Genomic DNA, 20452 nt, shown 5'->3' with positions numbered 1-20452 from the left:
TCTCTTTAGGCGCACAGAAACCACGCTGTTAGTTATAGCGAGTTGCTCGCTCAGACGCTAGATCCATGTCCAGCGAGCGCGATATTCCGGAGGCGGCGGTGGCATGGGGCACGCCCCCTGAGCTCTACCTGTCGGCCGACATGGTTTCCCTCAAGAGCCGGCCGGCGCCCGGCGTTGCCGTTGACCGACGTCGTGGCGGCCGCGAGGTCGTTCGTGGCGCTGTCACCGTCCATGGGCCTAGACTAGTTCGTGGCCACCGGCGCCGACCGCCGAGCCAAAGCGCCTGCTCGCGCTGCTGCGCAGCGCGGTCACCCCCCCGGTTTCGGGGACGGAAAGTCGCAGCACGACGTGGTAGGGTGGTGGACGACGGTGATGCGGGAGGCGTTCCGTGTAGTCCACGAGGTGGTGGCCAGCAGCCAGTGCGAACCCCGCGAGGACGCGCCCGCCGGCGCGACGGCCTTCGTCGCGCTGGTGTTCGACAAGTACCTCGTCATCGGCAACTACGGCGCCTCCAACTCCAACGCTGAGCAGTGAGCACAGGGTAAAAGCAAGCTTCACCATGTGCTCGCTGCTCCGAGACGACCTCCTGGACGACCACGATCAGGGTCGCGGCCGTGGGATATCGTGACCTTGGAGACGGCCGGCGCCGCAGCTCCCGACGACGACGTACTTGTCCAAGACCAGCGCCACGAGGGTCATCGTCACGGCGACGGACACGACATCGCTGGGTTCACACTGGCCGGCGACCACCTCCTCATGGACGACCCAGAACGCCTCCTGCACGACCGACCTCCGCCACCCAACCACGTCGTGTGCGACGTCCCGTAACCGACCGGCGCGTTCTCGCTGGACAGCTCTTTCTCGATCTGCCCTGCCCCCGCGATCGCGATCGCGTCGCGCAGCAGCGCGAGCAGGGACTCCGGCTGGCTCGGTGACGGCGGCCGTCAAGCACCGCGAAGTGGTCCAGGTCCATGGGCGGCGACATCGTACGTGAACGGCGACGCGGCCACCACGGGGTCGGTTGTTCGCCGGGCGCATGCCGGCCCGCCGCGTCCGGGACGTCGCTCCCGCTCGACATGGATCTAGCGCATGGTGAGATCAGAAGACCTGGCTTGGACGATGCACTGCTGCGTTCGAATGCTAAGGCTGCCTGAGCCTTTCAAGGCGACAGCAATGAAACAGCGAACCACCATGGTGACTGCTGAGCAACAATATTTCCCCCGTGATCCTTCACAACAGCACTAATAGCAGAGAGATCAGGCATCAGCACCAAAATTCAGATACGTAAATTGACTGGTGACACATGATTTTAAATCGAAATAAAATGTGAATTTGCATAGAACCACAACATCAAGTGGACAGAGCGAAAATTTTCAACATCTGAATTTGCATAGGCCACAATATCAAATGGGCAGTGTGAAAATTTCCGACGTGTTCATACGAAACATAACAATACCCTCGACAAAAAAAAAAAAATGAAAAAAATATGTAAAGGGAGAAACTTACACCATGATTTTGTGGCTGCTAATGAAGCTGCTACATTTCCTTGCTGTTAATCACCTGAAAATAAACCGTAATAGCACTCGCAGGCTATTCAAGATGTCAAAGTCGTTAACCACAAAAACCATGTCAAAGTCGTTAACCAGAAAAATTCCATCGAAATATTAAAATTTGTCTCATGATGTTGTTCTAAGTCCAGATCCCCATTTGATTCCAGAGCTAATCTGGAATTTGGGGGGATTGAATGGGTTCAATTTATTTCAGCTCTATTTGGATCCAAAATTCAACTTGAAAAATTCCTTCAAGGCCCCTTTTCCATGGTAGTAGGAACAATAGACTCAGCCTTCGTTAATTCAAAGACTCAATGCAAGCTTGCCATGATACTGCACAAACAAGACTTGAGTGCTGATGGGCGATGTGTAACCATGTGGAACGGATGTCCAAGAGTAACAAACGTGATGAAGAATAGCTTGGCAATGCACAGCCTCAGCAATCGAACGCGGCATCCAAGTCAGGTTTCGCTCGCACAGAAACCACGCTGGTAACGAGTGCTCAGACGCTAGAATATCCATGTCCATGTCGAGAGAGCGCGATGTCCCGGAGGCGGCGGTAGCATGGGGCACGCGCCCCTGAGCTGCACCTGTCGTACGGCATGGTCGCCATGAACAGCACCCGCTCGATGCTGTCCGACGCCGTGGCAGCCGCGCCGTCGTTCACGGCGCTGTGGCCGCCAATCGTCCCGCCGGCGCCGAGTCGGAGCGCCTACTCGCGCTGCTGTGCGCGACGCGACCGCGGGACAGAGATCGACAAAGAAAGAGCAGTCCAGCGAGAACCCACGGTTCCGTGACGGGACGGGACCTCGCACGACAACGTGGTAGGGCGGTGGACGACGGTGATGCAGCAGGAGTTCAGGCTCCTCTATGAGCAGGTGGTGACCAACCAGGGTGAACCCGGCGATCGAGGACGCGCCCGCCCGCCGCCACGGGCATCGTCGCGCCGTCGCGTCGTCCTCGCTGGGTTTGCACTAGCTGGCGACCACCTCCTCATGGAGGACCCGGAACACCTCCGGCATGACCGTTCTCCACCAACCAGCCACGCCGTGCGACGTCCGTCGCCGAACGACGGGTTCTCGCTGGGCACTCTAGCTTTTACTGGATCTGCCCCGTCATCGCCAAAATCTCCCGGTTTCCCTCCCCCGATTAGCGCGATCTCTCCCTCGCCAAAATCTACGATCTCTCGGTGCCGTGTCTCCCGGCTCGCTCCCCTTCCCCGTGACCGATAAAAAGGAAGGGTCATTCTCCACTCGCAAGTCGCAATCCCAACGTGTGCCACCCTCGCCGTTGCCCATCGCACACGCTCGCGCCGCCGCCAAGCCGAGAAGGAGAAGGACCGCGCCTGACGCCGCCGAGGGAGAGACGACGAGGATCTCATCCTCGCCCGGCACACGCCCTCCTCTTCACGGCCGCCGGCGAGAGGCCGTCGCAACCCGCTGCCAAGGGAGAGGCGAGGTCCCGGCCGACGGATCGACGGCGGATCCCTTGCCCCAGCCCGGGCGGCCCCAAAACCCCAGCACCGGTGCCCCCGCTTCCAGGCTCCCAGCTCGACCGCCCCATCCCCGGAGACGGACGTCCCGGACCGCCGCGGCCCCAGCGCTCTCTTCCTGTTAGCAAGTTCTCGTCAGGTCACGCAGTTGCCCAGGTAGCCTCCCTGTTCAAGACCTCACTCTAGATTGTACAACATTCAGAGGTTCAGAGTTTTAAGGTAGTTGACATTCAGAGGTGCAGAAATTTTAGGCAATGAAACAATGCACGCAAAGAGTGCGCTACTCGATCTATGTCGTCGTAGTGCCGGCCTGCGCTGCCCATACGAAAAAAATTTGCTATGTTCAGGCTTCAGAGGTTATCTTTGCACTTTTTTAGCTACTGACCAATGGTATGTGTTTCTATGTTCAGGCTTCAGAGTTACAGGTAGAACTACCCCTCAATTTGTCTTTTTATTTAGGTCTAAGCTAAGATAGAAATCAGAATGTTATCATTATCCAGATGTTTGAAATGCTTTATAAAATATTTTCCTATTGATATATTTGTCTACAGATTATATGCTATGAAGAAAACTCATTGCAGACTGGTGTAGCAAATTGCCTTCTAGAATCTTGCACGGAGAGCAGTTTGCATGACCAGTTTCTAGATGGAAGGTAGCATGTTCATGTGGTTATATAACAGTTTTGTATCTTTGTTTCCACAGGAGAGTAAACTGTCCTGGCCGAAGCTTCCATTGATGCTAGCAAATTTGTTTTTTTTGTTTTACTTTGGTATTTCTTTAGTTCATGCATGTGATGCCCAGGGCAGCAGGAGCATGATTTCCTATCCATAGAGCTTTACATGATTATATAGCGTGGCTTCTTACAGTTTTAGAATTTCTCTGCTAATGAAATAGGCATGCCATCCTGCTCTGCATCAATATAGGTCGTGAGCAATTACAATGTGCATTTAATGAATCGTAAGAATCAATATGGGCTCTTCTGTATATGCAGTTATTCATCCTAATTAGTATGCTCATAGTATTAGTAGCAATTACTGGTGACATGTATTTTGACCTTTGAAAAAATTCAGTAAAGACTCTGGGTAAAAAAATGTCAAACTTGATTATAATTGCCTTGCATTTATTGCATCTTAGGAGTTAACCAGCAGCGAGTTGTGTCCTTCCCATAAGGTACTCTTTATGCAAGAACAAAAAACATGATACCTGCTGATTTTTCTTTATGCAAAATAAAAAGACAGATATTCTATGGTCTCACTTATCTTTGAAGATTGGAGCAGTATTTACTCTGACTTCATTTTAGCTTGCGATGACATCCTGGAGCTAGCTCTCTAATACTCCTTGAGCCAAACATGATTTTGCCATTGTCTGAAAAACGACTATAGTTTGGACTTGGACATCTCTAAATTTAGGTGTTCTCGTGCAATAAAATATACATCAGTTGCTTGTGTAATAAATAATTTAAGCGTTGTACTTTTCTTGGATGCCAACCTAAAAAAAATCAAGTACCTTAAACAATCTAAGTGTTGCACTTTTCTTGACAAACCCAATCTGGTGAAATCATAAGCTAAATGTGAACTAAAGCGCATCAGCCACTGCATATGGTATGCTCCTCTAGACGTGAGGACAGCTGGCTGCTGTTGTGTATAAAATTTTGGGCACAGCGACAGCTTACATGCTTGTGAATTACCATTAAGTTAAATGGCCCATTTTTGGGCACAATGACAGCTTACTCCTAATCCTTATATCTGAGCTATGATAGATACATCTGTCAAGCATAATAAAGATAGTCCTAAAATTCACTGCTCTAATTGTTTGCAGTGCAGACCAGTATCCTTCAGATGAGACCTTCACCTATCCATGCAGACCAGTGTCATCGGACGCAATTAGCAAAAAAGGTATTATTAGCTTAATAAGAATCACATTGGGTGATCAATGCTTGAGGCCAAATACATGTGCAGAGCCTGGAACATTTTTTGGTTAACAATGATTTGTACTTCAGTTCAAGCATCAATATTGAACTAGGTGAAATTTAGTGAGGTACAGACCTGAAATATGGTTGTAGACATAACCAAAGATCTAGAGAGCTTATATTTTTCCCCCAATGTGCTTTACGTAGGATTATAGTAACCCATGGTGTATAGTAGGAGCTACACACCATGGAAGGGGAACAAAAAATAAACAATAATAAAATAAGCCAATGACAATCACTACTGGATTCAGGCGCTTTGCCGAGTGTCTAATGCACTCGGCAAAGAGCCTCCAGTAAAAAATCCGTCGGCAAAGAATTCTTTGCCGAGTGCCTTTTATCGGGCACTCGGCAAAGTCTTTGCCGAGTGCAATCTCGGCACTTTGCAAAGAAAAGTGGCCGGTTCCGTTAGTACATGCTTTGCCGAGTGTCATGTCAGAGGCGCTCGGCAAAGATTTTTTTTTAATTTCTTTGCCGAGTGCCCTGCCAAGTAGGCGCTCGGTAATTTTTTTTTCCGTAATTTCTTTGCCGAGTGCCAGGGTCAGGGCACTCGGCAAAGAGGCTAATTTTTTTTTATTAATATGAATAGCGTCTTTGGCCAGACACAATTAAATGGAAATACCAAGATAAGCTAGCTATACACCAATGGGACAGAGTCGAGAACTCTGACCACAAGGATATCCAGATTATATAACTTTATCAGTTATTATACAAAGCAGACATTAACGCCATCTTGCAGCTGTTTGTTCAGTTTTGCTAAAAACAATCATAAGCTGCTATGATCTCTTAACCCATGTTAGTAAGAGCAGACATGAACTCTACATTGTTTATTGGATTTGACAACCTGAACTTCGAAGCTGCTATGATCTCTGAACTCATGTTAGTAAGAGCAGAACGTGAACTCTGAATCGTGCTTGCTAACCTATATTCTCGAAGGCTGAAACTAAATTCGCATGCTGTCATATATTTGATAGCGCTTTAGTAACCCCTCAAACTGATGGATCAACGTGTATTTGATAATGTCAGGTCATGACAAGGGAACTTTATTTCCTATATGTTAGTTCGTTCTATGCATTCCTGTATTTTCAAAGATAAATCATGCACACCGATAGGAAAACTAGGACACATGAAACATACAATTTCTTCTTACCTGAAGCTACTCTCTGAATATCTTTTAGATAGAAGGAAGCATGATATTGTCACCTCTTTCATCCTCTTTCATCTTAGATAAATTTATTAATTGGACTAGGTAAATCAACCCCTCCTGATTTTCTGAGGAGTTAACCAGCATCGAGTTGTGTCCTTCCCATAAGGTACTCTTTATACAAGCTTATCTTTCGCGTATCGTAGGAATGAAGTGATGCGGCAATTGATGTTGATGTTTTAATTTTGCATTCAAATTTAGAGTTATATTTTAACTATCTATCTTTCGTGAAGACTTATGTAAAATTGATTGGAACATTATGATTGCGGTATCTATTTTAGATAACAGTATAACACACGCTCATACATATGTTATAGTGGTATTATTTGTTCCCGTTGCAACGCACGGGCATTTACCTAGTGTAAGAAAAAAACTTATACCATGATTTTGTAGCTGAGTTAATAAAGCGCCAAAACTCCCTTGCTATTATTCGCCTAAAAACATTCCTTCACAAGGAAAACCTAAAAATAGCCGTAAAATGGAATTAACACTCGCATGCTATTGAAGCTGTCGGGGGTCCTTAACCCAAAAAAAACCCGCACAAGTAGAAACAATGATGAAAGCACAAGAAATAAGTGAAGAACCAACATAACTTGTGAAGAGTTTCATGCCCCACCGGAGGCCGCAGAAATCATTTTGGTTGTGCAATACGTCGAGGGGCACATACAGTCGAACGAGGACAAGATGAGGGTGTGTTTTGTGGCGGCGGTGAAATGTCAAGTGGGCGATGTTTGTGGTTTAGGGTTAATAGCGAGAACCGCGTAGGAGAATATAAAAGGACTACAGAATCATTCCTAGACATTGGATTCGATCCAACTGCGAGAGGATACGGTGTTAGGTGGGAGGTAGGTTGGGTAGACGTGGACCCTATTTTCTCCGAGAAAATTTATATGGGCCCAAATATAATTTTTGTCAATTGAATTTGTACTTACAATTTTTAAATAAACGCATGTGTACCACTTTTCAAGAGGGCAAGAAATTACTATCTTTCATCATAGTCGATGCAAAGCCTACTATAAATCCAATAGATGGATATAACGGTGGAGGAAAATTCCATAAAAATATCAAATTCGTTGCATGGTGTTACCCAAAGTCTTGATCTCATTTGGTTCCAGAACTAAGCTGGGATTTAGGGGATTGAATTGGCCCGATTCATTTGGATCCAAAATTCAACTTGAATTTCGTTGAAGGTCCCATCTCCTTGAAGGGGAGGAGAAGGCGCATCAGAGGGGAGGTGTGGAGGCGGGTGCATTGGGTGAGACTGCGCTGGAGTGGTGATCTAGGGTTAGGCATAGTCCTCGAAATATATGGGCTTATTTTTAAATTTCCATGAGCGGCCCATATAAGAAGTCCATATTTGAAAATCGCCTTGAAAATCCATTTTTAGAGATGCGAATGGACCATGGGGCCCATATATGATTTCGGAGAAAATGCTCATCTCTGTTAATAAAACATATTATTTTTGTACTGTAAGTCAGTGGAGACTCAGCCGACTTGAAGAAATGTATGTAAATGACCAGTTACTAATCACATGGTTTATTATATGTACTTCTAAATACATGAGTTGGGCCAAGTAGCAATAGTACCTGCCACACACGTGGTCTTTTATATTAATTGGCAGGCTCAGCAGAGCAGCTGTTATCAACTTGTATTGCTCTTAGCGAGCCTAATCCAAGTTCCATGGTACCCAACTCCAACCCAAAAGGCTCCTTGCCTTTGGAGTACATACATGGCTATAAATTATAATCATGCAAAATGCAATGGATGGCCTACTCCTGGTCCTGAATACTGATAATATTGGAGTGTAGTACCTCTCTTTCCAAAAGATCAAGCAGCACTGTGAAATGAACCAAACCGAAAGATCAAGTACGAATTGTATTCTACTCCGGGCTCCGGCCATAAACTATATGGTACGAGTCAGTTGCCTTTCCAGCTCATGCATGCCGCAACACACCTGCTTTTCTCCCCCTTTTCCCGTCGGGAATGTAGAGCAGTCATCCATGATCCACGCCACGCGTACGTGTGTTCCTGCTCAGAAAAAGCTCCACCCGACCCCAGCACTGATGGAAGCAGCCACACAGTGGCACAAATATCACACCATTGGCCGACTTGTTTTCTCATCGTGCCTGGGCATGCATGGACAATCGTCGCTAACTGTCAAGACGAAGGACCATTTGACCCTAAACGCTTGCGATGTAATCACTCCATTGGGCAGTGCAGGCAACCTAATCCTCTCATAGTTTAAGGCAGCCCTGCTCTCTCAGTCAGTCTCTCTTGCATTGCAACTGGGGTTATATAAGCACCATTCCTGTCACCGCCGGGGGGCATTAGCCATCGTTCAGATATCCACTCCTCTCCCTTTCTTTCCCCTATATAGGAGCCAGCCATAGGAGCAGCACAAGCCAAGCACAAAGCTGAGCTAGCTGCCTAGCTAGAGATCGACGGAAATAATGGGCAACATGCTGCCATGCCTGGTGCAACAAGCAGGCACAGCAGGTGCTCTGGCGCCGGCCATGAACCCCAAGCGGAGGCTCATCTCCCTCAAGCTCCTCATGAAGGCTATCCACAAGATGAACAAGAAGCCCGCCGGTCCCGGCAAGGCGGCGGCCAAGGTAGATAGCAAATCGTCGTCGTCATCGTCAGTGGCGGCGTTGGAGGACGGGAAAGGAGGAGAAGTGCTTCATGAGGCGAGAAGCAAGGCCTCCAGCAGCAACAATAACCCCAAGGGCGCCGTGCTGATGTCGAGGCTCCACCACGGCCGCAGCGGTGGCCTGCAGGTCAAGAAGGGGAAGGGCGTCGTGCGAGTGAAGGTGGTCCTGACCAAGGAGGAGGCCGCGCGGCTGCTGTCGCTGACCGTCGGCGGCCAGAAGCACACCGCCGCGCAGATCGTGTCCGAGATGAGGAAGACGGAGGCCCGCCGCGCCGCCGCCAATGCCGCGTGGCGCCCCGCGCTGGCCAGCATCCCGGAGGAGTCGTCGTAGGAACGAAGACCGGACGATCGATGAGCTCGCTTGTTTATACGTAGCTCTGGTGGTGCTTTCCCTAGGCAGTCGTGCTCGGTGCTCCATGCGTTCATGAACGCTCAGAAACCTTGATCTCAAGTGATAGGAGAGTACTCGATCGAGAGCAAGAGAAGCTAGAGAGACTTGGGTTGAGAGGCGAGGCGACGACGGCGTACGCTCCCCCTCCCATGCACGCGCCCGGCCGGCGGCGTAGATCCTCGCCGTGTGTGCCGGTGTACAGCTAGCTTCCTTTTTTTTCTTTTTGAAGCTTTTTTGTGTTGTTCTCCCCTGTTACAGTATTCGTTTCGATCAGCGCTGTTGTAGCGTACGTTGTCGCCAGCAAGTGAAAGAAATGGAATGCAAAACTTCATTCAGCTCTTTCTCATGAAATGTTTGTTGTGTACTATAGCAAATCCCAGCTTCATCAAACGTACTGAATTGGCTGTTTTCCATAAGTATAGTTTCATGTTTTCTAAGGGGTGATGTACATGTACGTATAATTCATGACTCCTTTAGTGCGTAGTACACATCACTTTTCCACAGATATCGTCTCGATCTGCAGCTGCAAATGAATCAGTGCGTCTGCGTCATACACTTCGCAAAAACAAGGAGAGGAACGAAGGAATAAACAATGAAAAGAAGGAGCCGTGTCGTTTCAGAGTTTGTTGGCCGAGCCCTATTTGAATACTCGTTTCAGAAACAAAGCCCGATTTTTTGAATAACAACGAGGCAATGCAACAATGTGTTTTGTCTTGATTGAATCGATCGCAGCTACTAGCTCCGGATCGGGCAACACTGATTGGGTACATCCGCATGATAGACGGGCGCCCATGTGCAGTTGTTCTCTTCTTCTGCAGTATTATATGATTGCTGCTGGATAGCAGATAAACAATACGAGGGCTAGCTAGTGGATTAGGACTTGGGAAGCATAGACAAACCCTTGCAAATTGCAGTAAACAAAGGGCTTTGCATGCGCTAGTGTTGTGGTTGAGTTGCAGTGGACGGTGGTCGATCTCATCGCGGGGATTTCTTTATTGCAAGATATTTTTCACGTTGCCTTTTTCAGCGGATCGTTGCATTTTTTGACAAATTAAAAATGTTGGATCCAGCTAGCTGTACTATGAGAATATATCTAGTTTTTTTTTCACGATAGGCCGAGATGTTGTAACTAGGTTGCTGAAAAATTGAAACATGAGGAAATGCATGAATAACATGTTTTCTTTTGGCAAAATCTGTATCACGGAATGCAATAATGTTAGCGTATTGTATTATAATGGGCATCAACCAAAACACAGCCTAAATGAACGGGATTGAACTCGTTCACCCTAGCTAGTCCAAGTCCAACCTTCTTCTATTTTAAAGCAGACAAGGGAAAGAAGTTGAACGTACACTTGGACTTGGTAAAGAACACTGCGTCAGAATAGCACTTCGCTACCGGTTCAAAATACCCCATCATTGTCGGATTTTGAACTGGCACGACCATACCGGCAGTGATGAGGATAAGCTATCACTGTCGGTTCCTACAAACCGACAGTGTTCTTCAATTTCACTGCCGGTTCTTTACACAACCGACAGAGTTCAGTTCCACCAACACTGCCGATTCATAATACCACCCGGCAGAGTTCAATTCCACCAACACTGTTGGTTTGTGTTTCAACCGGCAGTGCTGTCGTAAGAATCACTGCCGGTTTGTGACCACAACCGACAGTGATGGCTAAGCCAACGTTGCCGGTTCGTGGCTCCAGCCGACAGTGTCATCACTGTCGGTTTGTTGCTAACCGGCAGTGACGTTTAAGACAACACTGCCAGTTTTCTGTTAACCGACAGTGATGTCACGTTCGCATTTTATTGTTTTATAATTTATTTTAATTTATATTTTTTCGTGGAATCATGTTTTACTTTATATACGCTACGTAGACGACAGGTCCATCAATATTAAACATTAAAATGTTACAGTTACAGTTCAAACGTTCTTATCAAGATCTCGATCCCTCAAAATAAAAAAAATGTTCTTGGACTTCACAGATTGTGCAATGCTTTTTGGACTTCTTACAATAATCTGACGAGCCGCTCTGGGCCATACTAGTCCTTGAACTTCACGAATTATGCAATGGAAAATACTCCATCTTTTTCCAATACCTCGGCTAAGATGAATTTTGCCAGCTCCGATTGCAGCGCGACGATCTCCATGTCGAACAGCCTTTCGTGGTTACATTTCTTGCGCTATCGTTAAAAAAAGATGATATCTAAAGAGTAATCAGTAAATCATTTTATTGAATGATTAACAGACATAAATGAAATGAGGATTATACACACCAACTTATCGGCTTCTTCCGATTTTCCGCCGATGTAGCAAAGCATTGCCCACATTATATAAAACCTGCATTCATTGTTTCCCACCGGCTGTTTTAGGTACTTCCCCTATATTTCGACAACATTGAATGGGACCTGCGTCCCACCGATATGTCTTCTTCGGACACTGAGCAATATTAAAAGGAGAAATATTAGAAAGTGATATGTGTGATTAGAAAATAATATGTTATTAGGATCGCTTACTAATTCAACACTGCCACCTGTGTATCCAGATGATGAAATGGTTTTTTTCTTCGAGTCCTACACCTCGATCAGATTTTTGGCAAGATTAACACAAATGAAGACGAAATGGTTGTTGCAATCACAGAATCCTAATTATCGAATAATCTTAACAAAAAAGCATAAAATTAAAAGCCGAGAACACATACTCGCAGTTGTAGACTAGAAGTATGTGGGTTTTGTTCTTCATCTTGAATTCGTCGAAAACAACAATCAATCTCTATTTCAGGTCTTCCACGTCACATCCATGGAGGCCTAGACATATCTTCTCATTGACTCGCAAGAGGTCCAAGAAGCCTATGTTATCCCATTTGCTTTTTAGAATGCAAAATTATGCTATACACCTACATAAAATCATGAAAAGTGCTCAAAAGTTAACAATTTGTGTCCCGAGAGAGTAGTTAATTGTAATATCGTGCGTGTAGGGTACTTACATAGTCCACAGCGTCAACATTTGTGATCCTTAGGTAGGAATCTACGGTGTCCCATATAAACTATCTTTGAGTTATTTGGCAGATTTACTGCATCGGTGTCGTCCAAGCACTCGACACATCCAGTATAGCCTTTTGTCTTCTCTCCGGACAACGAACCTCGACCTAGCAGGTCTGTGATTGTAGCGATAAATACTCCCTTGATCGTGACATTTTCCTTTTTGTACTCGTCCCAAACATCCGGCATACCATTTTCAAACATCTCCACTAGTTCATCGATCACTGGTTCCAGAAACACATCGATGTCATTCCCAGGTTGTCTTGGCCCTTGGATCAGTAGTGGCATCTGGATGTATGACCTCTTCATACAGACCCAAGGTGGAAGGTTGTATATATAGAGCGTCACTGGTCAGGTGCTATGATTGCTTCTAACCTGGTCGAAAGGACTCATCTCATCTGTGCTCAAAGCAAACCAAAGGTGCCTTACCTCTCCACCGATGTCCTTATAGAACATAGTATTAACAGTCCTCCAGTCATGCCCATCGGCGGGGTGCCTCATCATTGTATCTTTCTTACGCTCTTCGTCATACCAGCGCAACAGCTTGGCTGACTTTGCACATGTAAACAGCCTATGCACCCGGGGAGCTATAGGGAAATACCAAACGACCTTTACGGGACCTCCTCTGGTCTTGGTACCCTCATCTGACGGCCCATCCTTGTACCGTGGAGCTTCACATTTGGGGCACTTGTCCAAGTCTTTGTATTTTTTCCATGGTACAATATGCAATCATTGGAACACGTGTGGATTTTTTCAACCTCGAGGCTGATGAGGCAGATCATTTGCTTGGCCAAGTATGACTTTTGTGGCAACTCATTTTTTGGGAGCATTTTCCTTATTATACCTAACAACTGATCGAAGCCTTTATCGCTCAATCCGTTTGTCGATTTGAACTCTAACAACATGATGTCGGCTTTCAGTTTGCTCATTGGACAATCCGAATACAATAGTATTTTGCCATCTTGTCTCATTTTGTCTAGCTTTCTCAGCTGTCTTTCACTAAGACATCCGGTCTCTACATTACGTAACAGCTGAGAAATATCATTGTTATCCTCGGTGTCGTCAGCTAGGATTTGTTTTTTTAATTTTAACACTTTTTGTGAATTAATTTTAAATCTAACACCGCTTGTTTTTTATTTTCAAATCTAACACTTTTGACCGCGCCTATTGCCATGGCGCGGCGAAATGCCTGTGCCGCGCCATGCATGATGGCGTGGCTAGAGAGCTGATGTGGTGACCGGTGACGTGGCAGGGTCTGCCGCGCCACCGATCTTGGCGTGGCGACGCCGCGCCATCCATCATGGCGCGGCAGAGAAGAACAGAGAGCGGTCGTTGGGATCAATGCGACGTGATGGGTGCGGCAGACACGGCCGCGAGGCAGACTGCGGCGGGCGTGCGGCTGCTGCATGCGCCCCCCTCCCTCGGGACGCGTGGTTGGGTTTGCTAGGTTTGCGGCGAGCGTGTGCTGTCATGTTCCCGTCTGTCGATCCTAGACACTTTTTTTTTAGTATACGATCATCCGAGCGAGCACATGGACTATGAATCGCAGATGGTGTTGCTCGTGGCGGTGACTTGTGCTCGGACAGAACCTGGATGCGTGCAGGGGATTGGGAGGGAGCAGGTGGCAGCAGTGAGCAGTGTCATGGCCCCATGGAGGGGGCCGCCCAGGAGCATGAAGCCATCAACTCGCGAGTCTCTAATACCGGGACTCATGACACAAGGTCATGAGTAAACATCCTGAATTTAAGAAGCAACGCAATAATTAAAAAAATCTTGTATAAATTCAGGATGTTCAACGCCCATGCACAATTTTGAAAACAAAACCAGAAAATGATAAAAAGAAAGCAGACGATACCATTAAGTTACTCACTTGTATCACTAGGTGAAATTGCCGCCTGTAGGGTGCGAACTACGAACTGAACTGAAGCTGGCATGCCATGGCCTGGCCATGGGCCATAGCAGCCAGCTCTGAGCCACCTCTCATGCCTGCAGGCTCCAGGTGATGATGATTCTACAGTAGCGAGGACTGACGGCAGTTGCAGCAGAGGTAGTACGCCTGTACTAGTTGATCTGCTGGCTAATCATCGTTGGGTTCCAATCCCCTAATAGTGTACTCCTACATCAGATTGCCTCCCTGCCAAATCACCATCTCACCACCCCTGATCAACGCACGCACTGTGAGGAGATAGGACAGGACACGCTTGCCGTAAAACCAGCAAACCCAGCCACGCGTCCTGAGGGAGGGGGCGATGCGTGAGTGGCTCATGCGGCCTCCATGTCCGTCCGTCCGGTTCTTGGATGCTCTCCGCTATGATTGTCTTTGTTTGTAAAGATATTTCTTAAGTGATATTTAATATTTTTTAACTAACTACGATTATTACTTTAATGATACTAATTATACATTATAGGTAGTAATATTATTTTGTATATATTTGGTCAAAGTTGAAAATGTTTGGTTCTCAAAAGGTTTTTGTAGGATGGATGGAGTAACATCAAAATCTTCGTAGGTCATATGTTTGCCCAACTATAGGTTCGTTAGCAAGAAACTGTTTTTATCTTTTTTTTTTCCTTAAAACAAACTAATAAGAATCAATAAAATTGACTTTTTTTTTTCTTCACCGGCTTGGATTCCTCCGTGTGGTGTTTTAAGGGGCTGGATGAATCCATGCCAAAAAAGGCATATTATAGTAAGGAGTGAGATGAAGTCAGCCAAAGAGACTGGAGCGATGGATCCGCCGTGTTAACTTACAGTTATCACGACATGTTTTTGAACCGGTGGCATTGGCCAAATAGTTCAAATGGTAGTGACAGATGAACCACGTCTCATACTTTAATAAATGCTACTAATACACTTCATCTGTAGACCACGTATGCCGCTCATCACATTGTCACATTAATTCGAGCTTTACATTGAACACTGTGCTATGTACCGTGAACCTGTTGCTGTGTACCAGGAACCTGTTGCTCTGTACAATTTAGGATGTTTACTCATGAACTTGTGTCATGAGTCCCGGTATTAGAGACTCGCGAGTTGATGGCTTGATGCTCCTGGCCCCCCCTCCATGGGGCCATGGCACTGCTCACTGCTGCCACCTGCTCCCTCCCAATCCCCTGCACGCATCCAGGTTCCGTCCGAGTGCAAGTCACCGCCACGAGCAACACCATCTGCGATTCACAGTCCATGTGCTCGCTCGGACGATCGTATACTAAAAAAAGTGTCCAGGATCGACAGATGGAGACAGGATAGGACAGGACAGCACACGCTCGCCGCAAACCCAGCAAACCCAGCCACGCGTCCCGAGGGAGGGGGCACATGCAGCAGCCGCACGCCTGCCGTAGTCCGCCTCGTGGCCGTGTCTGCCGCACCCATCACGTCGCATTGATCCCAGCGGCCGCTCTCTGTTCTTCTCTGCCGCACCGTGATGGATGGCGCGGTGGCGCCGCGCCAAGATCGGTGGCACGGCAGACCCTGCCACGTCACCGGTCAGCGCCTCGGTCGTCGTCACGTCAGCCCTCTAGCCGCGTTCGCCGCGCCATGTCAATAGGCGCGGCCAAAAGTGTTAGATTTGAAAATAAAAAACAAGTGGTGTTAGATTTAAAATTAATTCACAAAAAGTGTTAAATTTTTTTTAAAAAAAAATCTCAGCTAACGTGTTCCTAAACACATTATTAACTGTGGCCATAGGTTCCGTGTTGACACCGGATTCCTCGTCATCATCGTGGATGGCTACGCCAGGCATGTCCACATCATCATCGTTTTCCTGCAAAACATTCACACCAACATCGCCATGCATAGTCCATATCATATAGTTTGACATGAACCCCTAGTAATCAAGTGCGATCGTATAGACTCAATCTGACGAAAGTTCCTTTGATTCTTGCAATCTTTGTATGGGCAGAAGACATGGTTTCCATTTCTAGCATAGGTTTTGGCATCGGTGATAAACTAACTGACGCCATGTATGTACCGCTTGTCCGTTCGGGACAGATGCATTCACTCTCGATCCATCTCTGCACAAAAAAATACTGAGACAGTAATTACAAAGAATTAATAAGAAATCGAGCTTCATGAACAACAATTGTAGCTCGAAAGTACCATTTTTGGAAAATATTATTGTACACTAATTATTGAACAATTGAAATTGGTAGCCCCGGCCCTGTAAATTGAAAATCGTAGTAAAAAACAATTATTGCACAATATTGAAGAACAACTATTCTACTCTACTTCTAAAAACTAATTATAGCATCACATACTAACAATGATGATCTTGACCACCATGGAATAATTAGCTAGAAATTTAAATGTGTTCATAGACACCAACCGTTTGAATGATTGATTCACCATAATTTGAGCCTTGCACAAATGTCCAATTGGAAAAGTGCTCTCTAGAATGGAGAAAGAACTAGAATGAGAATCAAGTAATGTAGCCATCAAAACGAAGCTAATTAAGCAACAAAATCAAAGAAGTGGATGTTTGTTACTAACCTTAACGCAAAAAGATCATGTCATTCTTCAAAATCCAAGCGCTAGCTTCATGGTGAAGAGCAGCCGCAACAATGGAGGGAAGGGTCCAAACATGCGCCTCTGTTCTCGGGATAGAAGAGAGGAGGAAGAAGAGGACGGCTGCAGCCTTTTTGTGCTGTAGGCTTATCACCATCGGTTCTTGGCTAGAACCGACAGTGATATAGCCAAATCACTGCCGGTTTATGGTTTGAACCGACAGTGATAAGTGGCCGCAAAAACACTACCGGTTCAAGCCACAAACCGGCAGTGATGTGGTGCTTCACTGCCGGTTTTAGCTCAGCCCTAATCATTTTCTCATTTTCAAGCTCATAACCGGTAGTGAAGGTACATCACTGTCGGTTCTCACAAATCCGACAGTGATGAGACCGACAGTGATGTCCAAATCTGACGTAGTGGAAGAGGACGATGGCAAGTACCCTCCTTTTCTTCTAAAACATATAGTACATGCATAGACGCTCACAAACATGGATGTATACTCTTATCCCTGTCTATTTTTACCTTCAAAAATTAGCAAATCTCGTGATTGACGAAGCCATCGGGCTCACTCATTTCGTATCATTGATAGAAATACAAGCATTACGGTCAAGTTGAGGGCTTAAAATCTAAATGAGCAGGTTTCATCATAAGGAAACTAACCAGTTGGGCTACGCTCGGCTCTGGCGTGAGTTCAATTCGTTTCCGTGAGTGCTGCCAAGTATTAATTCCTCGAAATTGAACTATATACCTGGTGGGAGAGTAATAATAATAGAATATATAAGCTGTACCTGAAAATTAAAACTTGGGCATCTTCCTGTTGCAAAATATGACACGATGTGCATACACATATTCAACTGGGCATCAACCAGAACACGCCCTAAATCAACGGGAATCCACGCACTTCACGTCTCCACCTCACCATATAGGGACCAGGGAGGGGAAAAAACAAACCTGGCATGCATATCCTCCGCCTTGTAAAGAAATTAGGAAGAGCTAAGATGACATGACGACAATTCACTACCCGCCAAGTGTCGATACACATTCTACGTACTCTCTTTGCTTTTGAGTTCTCCACTAAACCTCAAGCAGGTCGATGATGGATCAAATGGAGTTGACCCGGCCAGTAGTTGCGGTATAGTAAACTGTAGTAGAAGAAGCGACAAGCAGGGCGCAGGGCAACTGAACCGAGACGATGGACGGACAGAAACAGAAGAGGACGAGGACTCGCCCGGGAAAGCCGACGGTGGCAAGGCTGCTGCTGCTGGGGCCGCCGGAGCCCGGGCCGGGGGGTCGCTACGCTACAGCCAAAACCGATTCGGCGAGCGCATGTGCCTGCCGGGCGCGCTCGTGTCCGGCCGGCGTAGTTTTTGCCCCCGTTTCGCGCGATCTCGGGGGATTTCTCCGGGTCCGGGGCCGACCGATGGATTATTCCGGTGGTGCAGGTGCGTCGTCGACCGCGCGGCAGCTAGCAGTGGTTGGTCGTTGCTTGCCGCGTGTGGGGGCTGAGGCGGCGGGGGCCGCAGCTGGTGCTGGTCGATCGATCGATGCCGATTCGTTTGGCTGGTCTGATCCGTGCGGACGTGCGGTAGCGTGGCTTGCCGTGTGCTCCTCCCCGATCGAATCACCCGGCCGGATCGGTCGGAGTCGGCACTGGGATGAGCTTCGCCGAAGGCACATGCATGCGCGGTTCGTTTATTGCCGATCGGTTCCTACCGAGGGAGTGAGTGAGGGAGGTGGGTGGGTGCCCCAAAGTCCCAAACACGTACGTGTCCTGCTGCGAGGCTACGTGCTACGGTCCGTCGCGACGTGGGGGATGGGTTTGGAGCTGTTTACCCTCCGGATCTCTCTACCCGATCGAGTTTCGATCGAGTGCATATAACATATATATCGTGTCAGACGGGAATCATTCAGTCAGTATGCTCCGGACGGCCATGGGCACCCAACTGTTAATAATTCCTCAATTAGAGTATTGATAGGTTCATACCATATAAGCATAGGAGACTACCATATATGCCCTGAAGACTACATCTATATAAAGGAACTATATATGTACCTACAATGATTAATGAAGAGATGGCTCCCCTCATATACCTACGTCTTCTGTGTGTTCTTGTATATTGTTCTCGTGGATTGGGAGAGGGAAACATGATCTATTTATAAATTCTACATGCCTCTTTTTTGGATCAGGAACAAGAAAATGGATCTGGCAATCATGGATAGGTCGATTCTAACACGTTATCAGCAGCTCTTCCAACTGGTTGAGTCGTTCATGATATGTTTGCCATCAAATCAATCTCTATTTGATTTTGCTAATCATAGATTGGTTTTTTTTTTCGATATGACTCGACGTCATCTCGATTCGGCGACACGCGAGCCGGAGCCATCTATATGCTCATGGCCGTTGTCAGCCACCCCGCCGCCAGGAGCCAGCACGAGCAGCCGTGGATGTCGAGTCCATCTGCGGGCGCAACTGTTCCTTGCATCTACGTGACTACACGAGTCCGCCGTCCCAGTATTGGGCGCCGCATGCCGGCCGTGGGCACACATCTGTCATGGCCACGCTGGAGAAGAATTGGTCTCTTGAATCAAAGTTCAAGACGTAGGCGTCAACAGGTACATACGGGCATGGATGCAACATGCATGTTCGCATGCAAGAACAAGGCCACAATCGCAACCATCCTGGTCGCTTTGCTGCATCGCTTCGTCATCAAGTTGAAAGGCCACGGTTTGCCTTCGATTTTCCATCCAATCATTCACTACCAGATTTAATCCTGTAGATTAATTTTAGTAGATGATTTCCCTGGAGGACAAAGGCAAGCGGATGCGCTTTCTTATTTTATTTGCATCGAGTAAATTTGGATTGTGGCTAATCAAGAATTTGCCTTACGCTCCATGTTTGATTCACCGGGGGTTGCGAGCTTGGAGCCCCGCCTATGTTTGAGTGCACACACGCTCGATGTCGACCACGCTATCTCTACCTGTTGTCAATCTACGCTGCAACTACATGTGTCGTCGTCATCAAGCGGTCAGATCTACGACAACGCCAAATGGTTCTACGCAGTATGTATCTACTAACCACTGCCCTATACGGCATGTGACGTAGATCAAATTGACATCTTCTACAAGGTATGAATAAATCGCGCATCTCGAAGAATCACTACGGGAAACAAATCTTTTGCCGAGGGCTAAAAGTCGAGCGCTTGGCAAAGAGCTATTTTGCCGAGTGCCGCACTCGGCAACGATATACACTCGGCCAGGAACTCGGCAAAGATAGACACTTGGCAAAGGCTCTTTTTGTCGAGTGTCAGGCACTCGGCAAACCCTGGCGCTCGGCAAAAAGCGGCGTCAGGTAACGGCCACCGCTTGCCGTCCAGGTTTGCCGAGTGCCAGACCCTGACACTCGGCAAAGAATAACGGCAAACTATTTTTTCTCACTTTTGAACTCCAAATTTTTTCTCGAGTCCTCCTACAGTACATGAGACTCCATGTTAAAATTTGGTACATTTTTATGGCTTTTTGCTATATTTAGTTAATTTATTTTATTTAATTAATTTTTTTTCGAAAAATGCAAATTTGAACTGCACGTGCATCGAATAATGGAATTTAATGATTCAAAAAATGATATTCATGGTATTGAGTGTAGTGTGAGGCCGTAT

The 20452-nt window shown here is 47.0% G+C and overlaps 1 protein-coding gene across 1 annotated transcript; it reads left to right on the top strand.

The window, feature by feature from the left end:
- The first annotated feature begins 8557 nt into the window (after positions 1 to 8557).
- On the top strand, positions 8558 to 9578 carry LOC136451372 (uncharacterized). The gene has a single exon (XM_066452080.1). It carries the CDS (start codon positions 8663 to 8665, stop codon positions 9191 to 9193), a length of 531 nt encoding a protein of 176 aa, XP_066308177.1. The 5' UTR covers positions 8558 to 8662; the 3' UTR covers positions 9194 to 9578.
- The last annotated feature ends 10874 nt before the right edge of the window (positions 9579 to 20452 follow it).

The sequence above is a fragment of the Miscanthus floridulus genome, chromosome 5 (assembly GCF_019320115.1).
Source record: "Miscanthus floridulus cultivar M001 chromosome 5, ASM1932011v1, whole genome shotgun sequence".
Taxonomy (NCBI): Eukaryota; Viridiplantae; Streptophyta; class Magnoliopsida; order Poales; family Poaceae; genus Miscanthus; species Miscanthus floridulus.
The sequence above is the reverse complement of the archived record's forward strand: the minus strand, read 5'-3'. Positions and strand labels throughout refer to the sequence as shown.